Here is a 21,487-nt window from a genome sequence, read left to right as displayed (position 1 = left end):
ACGGGCACTGGTGGGGCTGCTGGGCACTGGCAAGCTGCATATGATGGGCACTGGCAGGCTGCATATGATGGGCACTGGCAGGCTGCATATGATGGGCACTGGCAGGCTGCATGTGACGGGCACTGGTGGGGTTGATGGGCACTGGCAAGCTGCGTATGATGGGCACTGGTGAGGCTGCTGGGCACTGACAGGCTGCATATGACGGGCACTGGGGAGGCTGCTGGGCACTGGCAGGCTGTATATGATGGGAACTGGTGAGGCTGTATTGATCTCCTGTACTATGTCTGCAGTCTCTGACCATCTCCTGTATCATATCTACTAGAGGTGCACCGAATGGAAATTTTGCTAATACTAATGGTAATGTGTTTAAGTTTAAGCAAGAGATTGCAGACATAATACAGGAGATGGTCAGAGACTGCAGACTGCATTTTTATTGACCTTTCTTGCACTAAAGGTGCCAATAATGACCAACAATAAATTCATATTAATTTAAATTGATGATAATTAAAAAGTTGAATATAATACAATTATATATAAAAATTTAAATATTTTTTTAAAAACTGTCATTTTCGGTATAGGTTTTCGGCCTAGTGTATCCTTTATTTTCAGTTTCGGCACCAAAATTTCCATTCGGTGTACCCGTACTGCCAGTACATTAACCAGAATAGTAAGATTTGTGACCTGTCGTTAAATATTTCTTGGCATACATTACAGGACGCAGGAGGAGTATACAGGTACATAGGGGTATGCAGATGCCTTCGCAAAATTGGACACTGTCCCAGTAAACCCCCTCCTACTCCCAGCATGTATTTTTGTTTTGTTAGCAAGCAATATCAGGAGAACTGAGGGGAGGGACCTGTGCGCCATAATGTATTCCAAGAAGATGATTTTACAGTAAGTCATTTTCCTAATTGTTTATTATGGGACAGAGGATGAGTATTTAGGCACATTGGGATGTCCAAATGCAGTCCAACTGAGAGGTGGACAACAGAGCAAACAAAGGTTAACAGGCCCACAAAAACCAACAGGTTAACCGGGGTGGCTCAACAGAGCCTACAGAGTTGCCTGAAGAACCTTCTGACCGAAGCCTGCATCACCTGAGACCTAACAACCTGATAAAACATAACCACTGTGTGGAGAACGTGAAGACCCAGTTGGCAGCCTTGCAAATCTTTGAACAATGAGCTGTGGAATCCACCTAGCCATAGTGTAATGAGAAGCAGGCTGTCCCCTATGGGGACCTTCGGGAATGCCAGACTCTCAAAAGAGAACGGTAGCTGAGAGATGAGCTCGACCCAAATCCAGACAATGAAGGGAAATTTATTTAGGATGCTTAGGAGCAGGACAGAAAGATAGTAGAATAATGTCCTGGTTAAAGTGAAAGGAAGAAAGAAGTGTGTGGGAAAAGACCATGCAGGGAGGGCGTGTCAGAACAAGTCTGATCATTGGATACTTGCACACTAGCCCATTATGCTTTTACTTTGCAGGTGAATAAAGAAGAAGTAAAACTCATCAGGGTTTACTTCCTCTTTAATATATGGTAAGGTGAACTCATACTCACAAGTGGTGTTTTTTGTCTGTGTCTTCATTGAAGAGATTTTCTAGAACTTCATAGAAGTGAGGGGAAAACTCCTCAACAGGGACCCAGTCCACAATAAAAAAAACCTGATAGAGGCATTAATGTTTCTTCAATCTCAAGAAAAAAATTTTGTCGGGCTTTAAATGACAGACTAGGAAACTGATACAGTTACACACCCCTGTAAACTCTAGAACAAAAATTTGATGTACATGATGTTAAGAGTCTAGAAGATCCAGGGTCCAGCAAAGTAAGCAGAATGTATACACACTGCTGTAGAGTGTCACATGACCAGATACTTTCTTTTAGCAGCTATGTTGGTTTGAAGCTCCTTTTGGCCTAATTTACATGTTGGGAACTTAGAGGATCCTAAGCTGTGTTCCGTCAATACCTTTTACCATCAAACATCAACAACTTCATGAAGGCCACACTGTAGGTCTGTTGCAAACTATAATAAAGCAGGTTATCGGATGAAATCATCCACATTTCAGAAAAATGTATATCAGTTGATTTGTTCCCCAGATACCAGTACTTCCTTGTTTATGTAGAAGTATAAAAAAAGAATAAAGATTAAAAAGGGAAAAAAAAGAAATTTTCTCACTATAGAGGTTTTACAGCCTTTCAGTTGACTATCTAATACTTACACAATCTGTCCATTGGACTTTCTTCTGACCATGAGACTGAAGGGGTCATTAGTAATCTGAACATCATATTGCACTTTAGATGCCTTTCCTTTGACTTTAGGGGTATGTATGGGCACCTCATATCGATTTTTAGTTGGGTCCTTAATCTATGAATGCAATTAAAGAAAAATTCATTAAGGTTCAAAACACAGAAGAGAGCTTGCCATTTAGCATACATTTGTTAAAATGTAAAGCATGAATGGTGCTTTTGAGGAGTTTGAAATAATGCAGAAATCATTTTAATCATTTTTTTTTTATTAACACTGCTATGGCATGTAAAGGGCAATGGACTTCTGCAGTTTGGTAGCCATTTAAATTGTACATTAAACAGTGCTTACTATAGCATAAAGCTGCATAGATTAAAGGATAAGTTCACATTTGTAACATCTTACACCAATATCTATGGTATTACAGTCATTTTCAAGTTTAAAATTGGTGCTACTGCACGGGGCTCTGCCTGCACAGCTGCATCATTCATTCACAGGGTTCTGTGAATGAATAAACTACAACTCCCATTTTCCAATGCAGCAGACAGTCTTGTAGTTCTCAATGGCTAATGAACGCCATCCTAGTTCATTGACATTTCCTTCAGCTTTATAACAGAAAGCCCGTACAGAAGCACAGGCAGAAAGCTAGAGGACGTGTCTGCATTAATGATTAAGCACAAAGATGTGTGAAACGTGTTCACCTTATCCGTGAAATCCGTGATTTTATCTGTCTTCACCAATAAAGAAGTTTACTACTGGTATCCCATTGTGATGTGCAACTGTCTATATCAGTGTTTCTCAACTCCAGTCCTCAAGGCACCCCAACAGATCATGTTTTTAGGATTTCCCTCAGAAGAAACGGCTGTGGTAATTACTAAGGCAGTGAAATTGATCAAATCATCTGTTCAAAATAATGGGCAGCCTGAAAACATGACCTGTTGGGGGGCCTTGAAGACTGGAGTTGAGAAACACTGGTCCATATCCTATCCTGTCTGTCGCGGTGGCGAGCTGGGCCAGCACCTGTGTGGTTATCTGCTTTGGGACTGAATTCCCAGTCTCACCTGGTGCAGTGATTCCTTTTTCTGAAAGCATGTCTGCAGGAACCTGACATTGAACCCACAATCCACTAATCACAGACGCAATGCTTTACAGGCTCCTGAGTAAAAAAATAAATGCACATTTTGTTGCTTCCAAAAACGTGTGCATTTATTTATTTATTTTTACAAAGGTGAATTTAGCCTTTAAGAAGCTGCAAAGCTGTGTCTGGGTATTCTAGATAATACACTGATATGTTTTACTTTGAACATCAGGCTATTATAAAAAATAAAATAAAAAAAACACATTACTGCAACTATGTATTTATTAAAACATGATTAAGTGTATTTAACCACTTAAGCCCCGGAACTTTTGGCTGCCTAAAGACCAGAGGACTTTTTACAATTTGGTACTATGCTGCTTTAACTGGTAATTGCGCGGTCATGCCATGTTGTACCCAAACAAAATTTGCGTCCTTTTTTTTCCCACAAATAGAGCTTTCTTTTGATGGTATTTGATTGCCTCTGCTATTTTTATTTTTTGCGATATAAACGGAAAAAGACCGAAAATTTTGAAAAAAAAAATGATATTTTCTACTTTTTGTTATAAGAAAAATCCAATAAACTCAATTTTAGTCATACATTTAGGCCAAAATGTATTCAGCACATCTTTGGTAAAAAAAATGTCAATAAGCGTATATTTATTGGTTTGCTCAAAAGTTATAGCGTCTAAAACTAGGGTACATTTTCTGGAATTTACACAGCTTTTAGTTTATGACTGCCTATCTCATTTCTTGAGGTGCTAAAATGGCAGGGCAGTACAACCCCCCCCCCTCCCCAAATGACCCCATTTTGGAAATTAGACACCCCAAGGAAATTGCTGAGAGGCATGTTGAGCCCACTGAATATTTAATTTTTTTGTCCCAAGTGATTGAATAATGACAAAAAAAAAATTTTTTTTTACAAAATTTGTCACTAAATGATATACTGCTCACACATGCCATGGTTATATGTGGAATTGCACCCCAAAATACATTTTGCTGCTTCTCCTGAGTACGGGGATACCACATGTGTGGGACTTTTTGGGAGCCTAGCTTCTTACGGGGCCCCGAAATCCAAGCACCGCTTTCAGAATTTCTAAGGGCGTAAATTTTTGATTTCACTTTTCACAACCTATCACAGTTTTGAAGGCCAAAAAATCCCAAGATGGCACAAAACCCCCTCAAATGACCCCATTTTGGAAAGTAGACACCCCAAGCTATTTGCTAAGGTGTCACTAAATGATATATTGCTCACACATGCCATGGGAATATGTGGAATTACACCCCAAAATACATTCTGCTGCTTCTCTTGAGTATGGGGATACAACATGTGTGGGACTTTTTGGGGCCAAGCAGCGTACGGGGCCCCGAAAACCAAGCACCGCCTTCAGGATTTCTAAGGGCGTAAATTTTTGATTTCACTCCTCACTACCTATCACAGTTTTGAGGGCCATAAAATGCCAAGATGGCATAAAACCCCTCCAAGTGACCCCATTTTGGAAAGTAGATATTTGCTGAGAGACATGGTGAGTATTTTGCAGCATTTTGGAAAGTAGACACCCCAAGCTATTTGCTGAGAGGCATGTTGAGTCCATGGAACATTCTATATTTTGCCACAAGTTGTTCGAAAATGACAAACTTTTTTTTGTTTGCACAAAGTTGTCACTAAATGATATATTGCTCACACATGCCATGGGCATATGTGGAATTGCACCCCAAAATACATTCTGCTGCTTCTCCTGAGTATGGGGATACCACATGTGTGGGACTTTTAAGGGGGCCTAGCTGCGTACGGGGCCCCGAAAACCAATCACCGCCTTCAGGATTTCTCAGGGCGCAAATTTTTTATTTCACTCCTCACTACCTCACAGATTCGAAGGCCATAAAATGCCAAGATAGCACAAACCCCCCCAAATGACCCCATTTTGGAAAGTAGATATTTGCTGAGAGACATGGGGAGTATTTTGCAGCTCTCATTTGTTTTTGAAAATGAAGTAAAGAAAACATTTTTTTTTCCTTTTTTCAATTTTCAAAACTGACAAAAAGCGAGGTCTGCAAAATACTCACCATACCTCTCAGCAAATAGCTTAGGGTGTCTACTTTCCAAAATGGGGTAATTTGGGGGGGGGGTTGTGCCATCTGGGCATTCCATGGCCTCTGAAACTGTGATAGGCAGTGAGGAGTGAAATCAAAAATTTACACTCTTATAAAAGCCTGAAGGCAGTGCTTGGTTTTCAGGGTCCCGTACACGGCTAGGCAATATATCATTTAGTGACAACTTTGTGCAAAAAAAAAAAAAAAGTGTCTTTTTCCGGCAACTTGTGTCACAATATAAAATATTCAATGAACTCGACATGCCTCTCAGCAAATAGCTTGGGGTGTCTACTTTCCAAAATGGGGTCATTGGGGGGGGGGGGGGTTTGAACTGTCCTGGAATTTTATGCACAACATTTAGAAGCTTATGTCACATATCACCCACTCTTCTAACCACTTGAAGACAAAGCCCTTTCTGACACTTTTTGTTTACATGAAAAAATATTTTTCTTTTTGCAAGAAAATTACTTTGAACCCCCAAACATTATATATATTTTTTAAAGCAAAGACCCTACAGATTAAAAATGGTGGGTTTCATTTTTTTTCACACAGTATTTGCGCAGCGATTTTTCAAACACATTTTTTTTGAAAAAGCACACTTTTTTTTAATTTTAATGCAATAAAACTCACTATATTGCCTAAATGTTTGATGAAATAAAAAAGATGATCTTAGGCCCAGTACATGGATACCAAACATGACATGCTTTAAAATTGCACACAAATGTGCAGCGGAGACAAACTTCATACATTTTTAAAAGCCTTTAAAAGCCTTTACAGGTTACCACTTTAGATTTACAGAGAAGGTCTACTGCTAAAATTACTGCTCTCAATCTGACCTTCGCGGTGATACCTCACATGCATGGTGCAATTGCTGTTTACATATGATGCCAGACTGAAGCTTGCGTTCACCTTTGCACGAGAGCAGGGGGGGCAGGGGTGCTTTTTTTTTTTTTTTTTTTTTTTTCATTATTTATTTTGCTTTTTATTTTATTTTTAAACTGTTCCTTTCATTATTTTTTTTATCATGTTTATTGTTATTTCAGGGAATGTAAATATCCCCTATGATAACAATAGGTAGTGACAGGTACTCTTTTTTGAAAAAAGTTGGGTCTATTAGACCCTAGATCTCTCCTCTGCCCTCAAAGCATCTGACCACACCAAGATCAGGTGTGATAAAATGCTTTCCCAATTTCCCAATGGCGCCGTTTACGTGCGGCAAAATCGAAGTCATGAAATGCACGTAGCTTCCGGTTTCTTAGGCCATAGAGATGATTGGAGCCCTTCTGGTCTCTGATCGGCTCTATGGTCAGCTGGTGGAACCACCGGCTGCATTCTCAGGTTCCCTGTTGGAACAGGAGAGCCAGAAAAAGCCATGGGAGACGGTGGGGGGGGACAAGCAGTCTAGAGGCTAATTAGCCGCTAGGATTGCTTTTACATGAAAGCCGACCGCTGGCTGAAAAGAATGATACCTAAACCCGCAGGCATCATTCTGGTATAACCACTCACAGTCCAGAAACATACCAGTACGTTGCTGGTCCTTGTTGGGCATATATTGTAATCTTTTTTTTTCATGCAGCCTGTGGGCTGAACGAAAAAAAGAGATTGCTCGGTGGGTATGCCCACCATTAGAATACCTCCCTTCATCCACCCACTTCTAATGATGTGCATACATGCACCATTTTGTTTTTAACTGTGGTGGTGAAATAACCTCCTACAGCGCTGGAGTCACGGCTTTATGTATCGTGGGAGCAAACGCTGTTGCTGTCAAGATAAATAAATCCGCGCTGCAACTGAATGGCGTACCTGCTAAGCAAATGATGGTTAACAATAAAATAAAACAAAATAACATTACAGTATAACAGTAAGACATCATACTATACCTGCAAAGCAAGTACAAAAAAATCATAGTAAAAAATAAAACCTTTTTTAACGCAATCTGTGCCTAAAATATATATATATGCCGAAGCATGGGGGTATCCACCCCAAAAGTTAGGAGCAAATCGCTCCTCCACCCCTGCTGCCCCCATGTTTCGGCATATATGCTCTTTTTTTTTAACTGTGGTGGTGAAATCACCTCCTACAGCGCTGGAGTCACGGCTTTATATATCGTGGGAGCAAATGCTGTTGCTGTCAAGATAAATAAATCCGTGCTGCAACTGAATAGTGTACCTGAAAACAAAAAAAAATGGTTAACAATAAAACACAGTAAACAGTAAAGTATAAAAAAATTACATACCTGAAAAGCAAACATGATAGAGCATAATAGCAATAAAACATTGCAGAATAGAATACAGTAAAAAAGAGCAGAATAATAGAGAGAGAATAGAGAGAGAGAGAGAGAACAATAAAATGACAACTATTTTTGTTTTTTTTATTTTATATTTTTTTGGGTTTTTTTTTTTTTTTAAACACTTTTTTTTTTGTAACTGTAACGGTTTTAACTGTAATGCTCCGTACACGGATGTTGGCTCAAACTTGTCTTGCATACACACGGTCACACAAAGTTGTCGGAAAATCCGATCATTCTGAACGCGGTGACGTAAAACACGTACATCGGGACTATAAACGGGGCAGTAGCCAATAGCTTTCATCTCTTTATTTATTCTGAGCATGCGTGGCACTTTGTGCGTCGGATTTGTGTACACACGAACGGAAATTCCGACAAAGGATTTTGTTGTCGGAAAATTTTATAGCAAGCTCTCAAACTTTCTGTGTCGGAAAATCCGATGGAAAATGTGTGATGGAGCCTACACACGGTCGGAATTTCCGACAACAAGGTCCTATCACACATTTTCCATCAGAAAATCCGACCGTGTGTACGGGGCATAATGGTTCCAGGTTCGGGTCTCTCAAAATGCGATGGCATCTTGAGAGACCCTGTGAAAGTGTGTCCTAGTCTGTGCAGTGCTGTACCCTACGCTAATACTCAACTAGTGTATGGTAGCGTTCAAAACATTCACCAATGCAAAGACCAGGATTGTCAGGACAGGAGGGACAAAAATAGCGCGTGTCACGCCTATATTCGCGCTTGCTGCAGACACGGCATCCTCTTTGGGGGGCTTGTTGGGTAGGGGTACTCGGGAGGACATAAGGAAAATGCCTCTCATGCACCGGCTTACTGCATTTGGATTGGAAAGGTGAGGTGGAGCACTGTCTGGAAACAGAAGGGCTCTGACGATCTCTTCCTGGAATTTAAGGAAGGATCCAGTCCGTCCTGAAGCTCTGTATAGCACATGAGCGTTCAGCAAAGCCAATTGAAATAAATATACAGACACTTTTTTATACCAGTGTCTGGCCTTACGGGCAACTAGGTACAGCGCCAACAACTGGTCGTTGAGGTCCACCCCTCCCATATTTTGGTTATATTCGTGGACACAAAGGGGTTTCTCCACAACACCAGTCGCTGTAGAAATTTGGACCGTCGTGTCTGCATGAAGGGAGGAAAGAACTAAAACATTCTTATTATCCCTCCACTTCACAGTGAGCAAGTTATTACACTGCAAGCAGGCTCTCTCCCCCAGCCTAAGACGGGAATCTACAAGCCTCCGGGGTAAGCCCCGGCAATTAAATTGCACGGTGCCAATCTGAAGATCAAACAAGTGACTAAAAAGTGGCACGCTCGTGTAATAATTGTCAACATATAAATGGTACCCCTTTCCGAATAAGGGTGACACCAAGTCCCACACAATCTTGCCAGCGCTCCCTATGTAATCTGGGAAGTTTGGCGGCTCGTCATGACTATCTCTTCCCTCATAAACCATAAAACTACATGTATAGCCTGTGGCCCTGTCACAGAGCTTATACATCTTGACCCCGTATCTGGCACGCTTGCTGGGAAGATACTGTTTGAATGACAAGCGGCCAGAAAACTTAATCAGGGACTTATCAATGCAGACAACTTGATGGGGAGTAAACAAGTCTGCAAAATGTTGGTTGAAGTGGTGTACGAGGGGCCGAATTTTGTAGAGCCAATCATATCCAGGGTCTCCACGAGGACGACAGAGTTCATTGTTGTTGAAATGCATGAACCGCGAGATCTGCTCGTATCGTGCCCTGGCCATGGAGGCAGAGAACACGAGCATATGGTAAATTGGGTCAGTGGACCAATATGACCACAACATACTCATTTTAACTATGCCCATGTCGAGGGATAGGCCCAGAAAGATCTTAAATTCAGAAACCGTAATTGGTTTCCAATCTCTAGCACGGGAGGACTGGGGATTAGCGGCAATGTATTGACCAGTATACAAATTGCTTTGGTCCACAATAGACCTATAGAGATCTTCCGTGAAAAACAGCGAATAAAAATCAAGTGACGTAAAATCAACTGTTTCCACCTGAATTCCGGGTTGGCCAGTGAATGGGGGAAGTATGAATGCTGCAGAAGTGGTGGGTTCCCAATTAGGATTGGCGAATGCATCAGGAAGAGCACTATGGGCTCGACGGACCTGTCTTTGTCTTCTTGGTGGCAGCGGGACACTACTTGTGCTTGCCACCTCACCAGCTTGAACTGCACTTATGGGATTCACCACGTCACCAAGTGTTACTGCAGTGCTGGATGTACGACCAGGGTGTACTAGGCCGCTGGTGCTTGCCAGTTCACCAGAAGGATCAGCAGGACTAGTACTTCTCTACTCCATACGAGAGCCCTGCAGTTCTTGCACCTCAACAGCAGAAGAAGATCGGGGTCTGGTAAGTCTGACCTTGGCAGGGACCACAACTCTGTCGTCAGAGCTATCTGTCATGGAATCGCTGCTATCTACAGGATCGTATTCTGAGCCTGAATCTGACAGATGAGTGACTTCCTCTTCACTATCTGTCATGCTCAGAAACGTGTATACCTCTTCACTACTGTACCTTCGATTTGCCATTTTGGGCTCTAAATTTACTGGTACAGTAGTGAGACTCACAGGTAAAAAAGCTCCTAGGCTGTCAGCAACTGTAACAAACGCTACCAAAAAAACTGTTAGCGATCGCAGGGATCAGGCCTGACTCTGTGAACGCTGCAGTTATGTGTGTTTAGTGTTTTGTAAGTGATAGTGATCAATCAATACTGCACTTGGGTGGCTGGGCTGGGCGGAGGGGCAAAATGCAGGTGCTAGCAGGTATCTGGGCTGATCCCACTAACACTGCGTTTTTGGGAACCCTAAACTGCTGGGGACGCTAGTATAGATCTGGTCGGATCAGATATCGATCCGTTCAGATACTATACCACTAAGGGAAGTGTATGCTGCGAGCAAGGGTGTTAGCGGTACTGGCACTAACCTGACGCTGCCTTGGGCGACGCAGACCCTAAAACCTAACTGATATCACCCGCCGGGCGATCAGGGGGTTAAACCTTTATTGGGTATTAAAAGGTGGGTATAAGAAACAAACTAACTAACCAGCGTCACCCGTAACACTTATACGGTGATCACTGGTGAAAGGGTTAACTAGGTGGCAATCAGGGGGTTAAAACCTTTATTAGGTAGTATATGGGGGTACCTGACGCTATAAAAAGCTAACAGTGAACCTAAATAACAAACTAGCTAACCAGTGTCACCGTAACACATATACAGTGATCACTGGTGAAAGTGTTAACTAGGGGGCAATCAGGGGGTTAAAACCTTTTTTTAGGTAGTATATGGGGGTACCTGACGCTATAAAGCTGACGGTGAACCTAAATACTCACCTGGCTACCTAGCGTCACTTGTGACACTAATACGGCGATCAGAAAAAAGATTGCTTAGTGACACTGGCGACAAGCGAAGAAGGGGTTAACTGGGGGGTGATTAAAGGGTTAAACCTTTATTAGGGGGGTTAGGGGGGTATCCTAAACCTAAAGGGGCCTACCACTAACTGCCCTACCACTTATAACAGTCACAGATGACACCAATGCAGTAATCAGTAAAAAAAAAACAAAAAACTGCTATTGATGTCACTGTGACAGGGGGTGCGGGGGGTAATCGGGGTGTTGATCGGGGTGATATGTTTGCCTACATGTTCTACTGTTAGTTAGTGTAGTGTTGGTGTAGACTTACTTGATGTCTTCTCTCCTCGGGCGCCGGAACGCAAAGACCGACACAAGGAGAGATTACATCACTTCCTCTGTTTCTGTTTACATTACAGAAGCAGAGGAAGCTTTTCATTTGTCAGGAGCGATCGCAAGGGGGTGGCCATGAATCGGTGGCCTCCCCCTCAGCAACGATGCCGACCGCTTCGGGCCCCCCCTGCCGGCGGGAGGGGAGTAACTTACCCATACGTTACTCTGCCTGCCCGTGCCATTCTGTCACAGTATATCTGCGTGAGGCGGTCGGCAAGTGGTTAAAGGTACACTTTTCATCCCAAAACCCTGAGTTCCCCCTTCTACACCCCTAAACAAATCTAACCTGGAACCCCCCCCCCCCAAATCCTGGTGCATACTTAGCTCTCTGACAGTGGTAGCCTCTTTTGTTCTTAAAATTTTGCATGCAGAAATCTCCAAAACTCTGACTCCTAGCATCTCTACTGTGGGAGAATACATTCCTTCCCTCTGAGAGGTAAGTTTGCACTAGGAATATGGGGTTCTTGGCTAGAACAAATTTTTGGATCTTTTAGACCCCTGCAAATCGAAGAAAAAAAGTCCCTGATCTCATTGCTCTCCTGGCCATAGTCGGAATGGATCTGAAAATAGTGAACCCAGATGTGCTCAAAGTTGAGCGCTTCTGGTTTCACTACAGGAAGAAGAGATCAATGAAAGAGTGTTCACCAATCCTCCTCTGATCTTCATCCTGAAGGAGGAGCAGCAAAGGAGCCTGGGGAATGAGGCAAGGTCACACTTTACTGAGGTACTGAGGTACTGAATTTTGGCATTCAAGATAAAATTAGACTCATACTAAAGGTTACACTAAAAGTTGAAAAAAATAAATAAATAATTATACTTACAGTAAAATGCAGCCTGCTGTCAGTTTCAAGTAAAATATCCAGCTGCAACTCCATAATGTCATCAGGCATAAATGTTTTAATGGAACGTGTGAGTGTGGCAGTAAGTCCGTTTTCAGTTTCAGATTTGTTAATCACTTTGTAGTTGGGATAGTTAGAGGCAAAGAAACACCATGGCTGTCCTATTCCCAAGTGTTCTGATGCTGGAGAATAGCAACACCCTCGAGCCTCACACTCCTCTTTACTTACACCCTTGTCAGGTGCACAGTCAAATCGGCTGCAGGGAGCCACAGAGCACTGGGATGGCTGAGGATCTTCCGCATGTAAGGTTGCTGTAAAGCAAGTTGTACATGCCATAAAAAGCACACAGATAGTCAGTAGAAGTTTCTGTCTATCCATCGTTGTTTGCATAAACATTCTGAGTCATCTGGAAGGTCCTCTGCAAAAGCCAAAGATGTCCTGTTAAAGGCCACTTCATTGATATAAGATTTTACAAGCAATACATTTCAGATACAGTAAAGGGTAAAAGTGTGCATCCCCTGTACAAAATCACAAGTGGGTTCACCCTGACGGTTAAGAGGTTGGATGTGAATAGTGTTGCCCACAGCTTCTTTCATAACATAAGCAAGAATTTATTTTGTGAGTCCCTGCACATAAGTTTCCAGGTTCTAAGTAGTAAATAGAAGAGCCTGATTTTCAGAGACCAATACCCTAGTGACCCCCAGCGTGGGAATATAAAGTAAATACAGTATTAAAGTGGGAGTGATTAACTAATCACTGCGCATCTTAAAGCGGGGGTTCACCCACACCGCCAAAAAAAAAAAAAAATATTAAAAGCCAGCAGCTACAAATACTGCAGCTGCTGACTTTTAATACATGGCTACTTACCTGTCCCAGGGTCCAGCGATGTCGGCAGGGGACGCCGAGAACCCGTTCGGTTCTTGGCAGCTGCCGCCGCCATCCTAGGTGAGGGAATCAGGAAGTGAAGCGTTGCGGCTTCACTTTCCGGTTCCCTACTGCGCATGCGCGAGTCGCGCTGCGCGTCCCAAGTGGTCCCCGCTCTCTCCAGGGAGCTGTGTGTTCCCAGCAGACAGCGCGGTGGGGACGGGAAGAGGCATAGACTCCCATGGGAGTCTATGCCGGAAGTGGGTGCAAATACCTGTCTTAGAAAGGTATCTGCACCCCCCTCCCCCCTGAAAGGTGCCAAATGTGGCACCGGAGGGGGGGAGGGTTCCGAAAAGCGGAAGTTCCATTTTTGTGTGGAACTCCGCTTTAACCACTTGGGTCTAAAACATAACGGTGGTATTATACAATTTTCTTATTAAATTTCCTGTAGATTTACCTTCATCTAGGTTGTGCAAGGGTCTGCCTGATTGCATACAAATTGAAAGTGTTTAGGTTTGACCTCATATATTATATGGTTTTGGTAAAGCTAAAGGAAAATTGTATAATGTATTACCAGACTTACTTTTATTTCAAAATAATTGAATTTTCATGATTAATAATTAAACTTTCTATATTCAACTGTAAAGAAGTATTCTAGTGTGAGCTTATTATCTATTGGAATGAAGACCAAACCTCTACCCTAGGCTGCCTCATCTCTTGAGAACTCTTCCTCTCAACGTGGTCTGTACCAGACATTGTCCATAGCCAGTACCTAAAAAATATATACACAAATTCTGAAAGATAATAAAATAAAAGATGCTCAAAACAGAACTCGAGCTTCAAGGTTCACATACTTGGATGCCTTTACATTGTGTCCCTGCTCACACTGTTGGATTTGTACTTATTTAAACAAATGACAAACAGGAGGAATGGAAACAGCAGAGTTTCAAAGTTGGTGTGAAAATTTCCAGGAACAATGTCATGGAGATCTTGCTGTCCCAAAGGGACAGTAAACCATGGAAGGAATCACCGTGTCAATGAAGAAACTTATAGTCTTGCACGAATCATTATACCATCAACAACTGGTCAAATACATAATTTAGGGTACACTTAAAGTGGATTTTCAAGATTACATTGAGAGTACCAGGATGGTTTTATTCCAAGGTCAAGGTATATATTCACAGAAACGTTCCAAAACTTTATGAAGTTTAAGAGAACAATTTCTCCTTCCATAGATAAATTAGATTATTATTTTGAGAAGCTTATTAACAACTTCCACTGGGATACACTAGGGGAAGATGGGTTTCCATCAAATAGCAATGGCCTTGCAAGCCATGAACAATGTTTCCTACAAGAATGTTTCAGTGTGCATGAAACTGAGAGACTGAAGCCTCATACAAAAGATGAGAATATTGGACAAATGATCGTCCATATTTTTTACATGCTAGTCTCATATGAAAAATGAAGAGGTTACTCAAGTTACGAAAATTCTTGTATGACAGAATACAACTTCAGAAGTCATGTAATGTGTTGTATTGTTTTGTATTGTATTTATTGTATTGCATTGTATTGTACTGTATTATTTCATTCCACGTACGTGTGGTCTAGGTTTTCCATTTTTTTGGGGACAAATACTGCATTGATTGAATGAAAATTGTTCATTCTGGTATCGTACAAGAAAGATTTGCGTGTTTGTCCACTCGGATAATTTTGCAAGAAATGTCATGATCAGCTCTCGAAAGCTATGTACTAACAATCGGATTATCGTACGATCGCTTCAAAAATGGTACTTCTCGTCTGATTTTCTGATCGTGTGTACTAGGCCTAAGTAGGATAACAAGGAAAATAGTCACTTGCTTCCAGAAATCACCTGCTACTGGACAACTCCACGAGAGATCCATAAAAACAGCTTGGAGTTTGATACAGTGTATACAGTTATTGGTGGTCTTAAGGTGATTGTAAATGATCACCTTGTAAAAAAACCCATTCAATTTAAAATAGAAATGAAAGGCAAAACATTTTTGTTTAGATCTTTAAAAAAAAAAACATTATAAATGCATTTTTTCCCTTTTTTATAAGTGATCACGTTCCCTCTGTTCTCAGCTGCCTAAGAGATGGGGGAAGGAGAAGGAGCAGCACACTGAGCTTCACAGTGAATGTCTGTGCATTGGGGGCGTGTCAGGACAAGTCTGATCATTGGAGGAGAGCAGGCCAAGTTCCCAGCACAATGTCTGGTACAGACCAGATTGAGAGGCAGAGTTCTCAAGTGATGAGGCAGCCTAGAGTAGAAGTTTGGTCTTCATTCTAATAGATAATATGCTCACACTAGAATACATGTATATAGACAGTTTAATGTCTATATTAAACCATGTGATTCCTTCCATGGTTTACTGTCCCTTTGGGACAGCAAGATCTCCATGACATTGTTCCTGGAACTTTTCCCACCAACTTTGAAACTCTGCTGTTTCCATTCTTCCTGTTTGTCCTTTGTGTAAATAAGTACAAATCCAACAGTGAGAGTAGGGACCCAATGTAAAGGCCTCCAAGTATGTGAACCTTGAAGCTCGAGTTTGTTTTAGAGAACATGTTTTGAGCAGCTTTTATTTTATTATCTTTCAGAATTTGTGTATATATTTTTAGGTACTGGCTATGGACAATGTCTGGTACAGACCACGTTGAGAGGTAAAGTTCTCAAGAGATGAGGCAGCCTAGAGTAGAGGTTTGGTTTTCATTCCAATAGATAATAAGCTCACACTAGAATACTTACTTTTTTACAGTTGCATATAGACAGTTTAATGATCAGTTCTGAGCTCCCGGAGTCCCTCAATTTGTTTTTAATTCATCGCTTTATACTGCTTTACTTCTCCTGCATAACTGTAAGTGCATTACCTTTTTATACCATTAAAATTTTAAAAACGTGTTACACTATGGAACCTCTTATGTCCTTTCATGGTGAATGAACATACTTCTACCACATGTGATGACATCTTACGTGGAGAGTCTGAGGAGTCCCTTTAGCTGTGAAAGACCCGAGGCTGGGGTTAAGAGCCACAGGCGTGTATGATCTCCTTAAACGGGGGATCTAAGGAGTCAGTAAGCGGCAGTATTTTCGTGGGTGGAGGCACTCTCTCATTGCACCATATCACACCCCTCCGAATGTTGAAATTGCATGTCTTTGCTGACAGGAAGATTATAAAGTCACCTTCCATACAACTGCATATAAGTGGGCTTTCTTTCAACTAGCCTATCTGAGTGGACTTGATTTTGTTACACGTGCATCTTGATATGTACCTTATTATCACAATTCTTTACACTTATCACTGGTGAAAACCTAAATGTTGATATGATACCACATTGTAAGAATTTTTTATATATTCTTTATATATTTTCAATGGTGTGATTTTAATGATTGTATTATTGTTTATGGTCACATATCAATTTTTTTAGCGCAGCTTGCCTTTTTATGATATTTTTAGGTACTGGCTATGGACAATGTCTGGTACAGACCACGTTGAGAGGCAGAGTTCTCAAGAGATGAGGCAGCCTAGAATAGAGGTTTGGTCTTCATTCTAATAGATAATAAGCTCACACTAGAATACTTACTTTTTTACAGTTGCATATAGACAGTTTAATGATCATGAAAATTCAATTATTTTGAAATAAAAGTAAGTCTGGTCATACATTATACAATTTTCCTTTGTAGAAGCCTTCCCACCACGATGTGCTCTTCTGCTTAGTGTGGTCAGTTTTTAATAGGACAGCAGAGGGACTGGCAGTAACACCAGGGATTTCACATAAAGGAAGCAATACAACACGATACTTTCTCATACAAGTACATGGTACAGCAGACACATATCAGGAATATGAAGTGTTGGGGTATCAAACACTTGAAGTTCATTTTTATGTCAACAGACCAGGGATAGATAGGTCTGATGAATGAAATAGAGCTTTTTTAATCACTGGTGAGACACACATATGAGAGAGTACATGTCATCTCAGTCTTCATCAGATATGATGTTCATGATAAGCTGCCATTTAGTTCTAACTACAAGGGAAGACATGCCCAGTTTGATAGGTAGTAAATGGGAGTATAGGGATAATGGTGTTGTGGTAACTTGCCCCCCCCCCCCCCAAAAAAAAAAAAAAAAAGCATAATAATATTATGCTTGCTATCACTAGAAAAAAAAAAGTTTTTGAAAATTTGTTTGCAATAACTCCATCAGTATTACCAGCATTAGCAGCTTCATTATTATCCCATTAAAGAAGAGGAGAATGTGCGCTGCATTTTGAGATTTCATAATTTGCCATGTCACGAATGTTAATTCTCCATTACGAACGCTAGTTTACAAGACCGACTGCTTCTGGCTCGTCCTTGCTTCCGAGCATGCGTGTTTGTACTTTGGACTTTTGTCCGATGGACTTGTGTACACACACTCGTAAAATCCGACAACAGACATTTGTCTGCGGAAATTTTAAAACCTGCCATCCAACATTTGTCCGCGGAAAATGAATTAATCAACAATGTCAGATTTTCCGCCAACAGCCTGTCATCACACATTTCCTGTCAGAAAATCCAATCGTGTGTACGTGGCTTAAGACTGGGATGCCATTAAAGTTCATGTGCGTGTAAAGGCATACATCCCAATACTTTTGGTAATATAGTGTATCTCTTTTCACTGTTTTACATAAGGAGATCCCCAAATGAACCAAAATGAGTCAAAATGCAGGCAGACTCTCTTCTCTTCAGTGGGTCCAAAAAATCATTGTCACTTAATGGTAAGAGAAAATGGATATACGAGGTGTGACAATTAAATTCCTGGAATGGATTGTAAAAAAAAATTTTGTGCAGGAGCATTGTCATGGTGGAGAATCCACTTGTCAGGCCAGAGTTCAAGTCTTTTCCTCCTAACAGATTCCGGTAACCTTTTCAGAATTACCAAGTAACAAAGCTGGCTCACCGTTGTACTATGTTCTATGAAACTGTAGTAAACTGTCCCCTGCATCTGCATGAGCCTACGAGGGTTTGCACTCTGTACACATTTGGATCTGTCCTTTACATTTTTGGCTGCCCACTTGTTGAGTCATCGTGGACATCTTCCCACCCCTCCTTAAACCACCTATGCCATTCAAAAACACTTGATTTCTTCATGGAATGTTCACGGTAAGCCTCTTGTAACTGAGCTAAAGTTTCACTCGCACTTTTGCAAATTTTCATGCAAAAATTTGATGTTAATCCGCTGCTCCAGATTCCTGTTATTTATTTTCTGCCAATTGCACAATGTGCACATGTGTTATTTCTTCTACTATTCTGTAAAGACTGAGTCAACTGGTCTGTGACCCAGGTGAGCGCAAGTTAGAACATTTTAGAACACGTTCGATTGCGAACGGCTGTGTGACTCACCACCATAGTGCTATGCCGCTGGCATTCCAGGAATTAAATTGTATAATACTTAGCAGGTTAGTCTTTATCCACTATTTATTTGTGATATCTGTAAATATTAGACATCTGTGATGCGTTTCGTTGAGGATCAAAATTCAGACAACATTTTTGTTAGTTGGAGATTCGGATGTGTTGGAATCACAATAGTAATGAATTTTAACGAATCCAAAATAAATTATATCAAAATGATGCAATAGTTTGGGCCTCTTGTTAAAGTAGATGTAAACCCAAAAAAAAAAAAAAAAATTAATATCATACTGTAGAGTATAAGATTTGCTATCATTTGAGCCCAGTCTTGCCACACAGAGTTAATCCATCTCTGAGCAATCCTCTTTTATTGATCAGTGAGAGAAATCTTGACAAACTGAGAAAAACTTTGTCAAATCCTCCCCCTTGCTGTGAGTGACAGGTGATTTACATCTGGTGCATTAGCCTAAGAGACATGAAGTATTTTTAAATTCCCTCCCCCCCTCCTTTCTTCAGCAGCTCTGCAAGGATTGGCTGTTCCACACCTCAGCATGATTTGGCATGCTGAAGTCATGTGGTTACTTTCCTGTCTTTTCACTGGATGTTAGAGATCATAGCAGAAGTTCAGTGTTAGAAATACACAGGAGAAAATGCATATTGACAAGGAGTGTAGAGGTGGGCGGGGAGTCTACTGGCATCACGACTCCACCCACCGAGCTCCAGACAACAGACCCACCCACAGAATCTGCAGTTTTTCGGGTCTCATAACAGACAGAGGGGAGACATTTGACAGGTAAGGATACATGCAGGAGGCATGTATATCCTTATAGATAACCCCTATGGCAGTAGTTTAGAAAGGATGACATTGGGTTTACATCCACTTTAATGTTCGAAGTATCCGAAATAACATATAAAATTATCTGAACTGATTCGGATCAATTTAGTTTTTATTTTGCATTAACATTTTTCATTAGTATAAAAAACGCACTACATATGAAATGGAAACATTTTGCAATAAATACATAGTGAGATAAAAAAGTGAGATGAGATGATGATTCCTATTGATTGTGTTTGGGTTGGATGGAGATGGATCCATCAGAATCTCCTAATCATAACAAATTAATCTGAAATTCAATTTTGTTCTATTCATTCTTTCGGATGCACGCGACTCCAGTCGATATCGTCCAATCAGCTAATCCCATTTTTCTTTGTGGGTTGGACTAGCAGGGGTGACTCAGAGTGCATCAGTAATCTCCCAAAATAACAAATTAAAGTGTTACTAACCCCAGGACACTACATTCACTAGATCTGGTCTTCCACAGTACACAGAGCATGGAAATGCAGTTATTTTAGTAAATATAAATAACTAAATACCCTTTCTAATCAGTAGTATATAGCAGTCTTGTGATTTCTATCAGTTCCTGGTGAAGCTTGTAGGAGGCTGCAGGGCTTCTGACCCTCTGTCTGGACAGTGCTGATTGGCCCTGTGCTGATCACATGCACTCTCCCAAGGAAAAAAACAACTCTCTAGCAATACACACCAAACTGAGAATGTGCAGCTTGACTCCAAAGGTTCTGTCTTATCCGGACTTGTCCAGGGAGACAGTGCAGGGAGGGGAGGAGCTGTGCATAAAATATAAAGCAGCCTTTTTGCACAATGCGGAGGATTACCTCCTTAGGTTCCAAAGTGAGTATAACAAGAATGCTTTACTGCATATACAGACGGATTTTGCTGTTGTGGGTTCAGTAACACTTTAACATGTTAAAACGCATATAGCCAATCTTATGAAACTATTTGTCAAAAAACATAAATTGATTCGGAATGAATATGATGAAACAACATGATTAGTTTAGCAAATGAATCCAAAACTAAACACATTGTTTTGTCCTGCACATCTCTAATATCTACTGCATCACTGTAATATATATGCATATATAATTGCAGCATTTAACAAAGCAATTTCAATACTTAGTATATCCAACAAATAGCAGACTATCTGCCTTTATTTATTATATGCAATATAGATAGATAGATAGATAGATAGATAGATAGATAGATAGATAGATAGATAGATAGATAGATAGATAGATAGATAGATAGATAGATAGATGATAGATAGATAGATAGATAGAACATACTGACGCTGGTAAATGATGACAGAGACCCAGATATATGATTCACAAAGTATAGATCACAGGTGGCTTATCAATGGGTCTCGGTGATTAACATAGTGTAAAATAAACATACAGAGGAAAAGGCAAATGAATCATGCTGTGCTACATAGATAAGAGGCAATAAAAACAGCCATATATACAGTATATATCTATTGGAAGCTATAAGAACTGTATGCAGCACTGCAAAGTAGTGGAGCATAAGCCAGTTTCAGTCCTTAGTGTCAGATATAACAAATCTCAAATGTCCATAATGAGCAGAGAACAGTCATTTCAGTGTCAGGAATAACAGTGCACAGTACTCACCTCTCTCACACTCCAGCTTCTCCTTTGTCCTCTGTTTATCAGTTCCTTTAAGAACACTGAGTCACATGACTGGGTGACATGTGACCAAACAGGAAGACAGCTGAGAAGCAGGAAGTGGAGAATGTGTGTGTGTGTGTGTGAGCTGGTCACTGTATCACATTGCAGGAACAAGAAAGTCCCCAGACAGCAGAATTTATAAGCTTGTGTTATCACTTTTGAGTGTGACACAAAGGAGAGTGACCTCAAGATGTATGAAATTTACTAAGGGCTCTTTCACACTGTCAGCACTGGATAAATGGATAGAAAACAATTGGTTTGTATATGTTTGCTCATACTGCAGCACATGTGTGATGTATGGTAAAATGCAGCATGAACAGTATGTATTTTTCTGCAACACACTTG

At 40.9% G+C, this 21,487-nt stretch overlaps 1 protein-coding gene across 1 annotated transcript in view; it reads right to left on the bottom strand.

Annotated features, from left to right (window-relative positions):
* The window catches only part of GAA (alpha glucosidase), a 140,175-nt gene extending 118,979 nt beyond the window's left edge, over positions 1 to 21,196 (bottom strand). The window contains exons 1-3 of the mRNA XM_073608206.1: positions 21,086 to 21,196; positions 12,319 to 12,754; positions 2,221 to 2,366 (exon numbers count right to left, since the gene is read on the bottom strand). Coding sequence (XP_073464307.1) covers positions 2,221 to 2,366; positions 12,319 to 12,732 — 560 coding nt within the window. The 5' untranslated portion in view covers positions 12,733 to 12,754; positions 21,086 to 21,196. The remainder of the gene's footprint in view (positions 1 to 2,220; positions 2,367 to 12,318; positions 12,755 to 21,085) is intronic.
* Positions 21,197 to 21,487: the final 291 nt, after the last annotated feature.

The sequence above is a fragment of the Aquarana catesbeiana genome, linkage group LG12 (genome assembly GCF_042186555.1).
Source record: "Aquarana catesbeiana isolate 2022-GZ linkage group LG12, ASM4218655v1, whole genome shotgun sequence".
Classification (NCBI taxonomy): Eukaryota; Metazoa; Chordata; class Amphibia; order Anura; family Ranidae; genus Aquarana; species Aquarana catesbeiana.
This window is presented reverse-complemented; position numbering and strand designations above follow the sequence as displayed.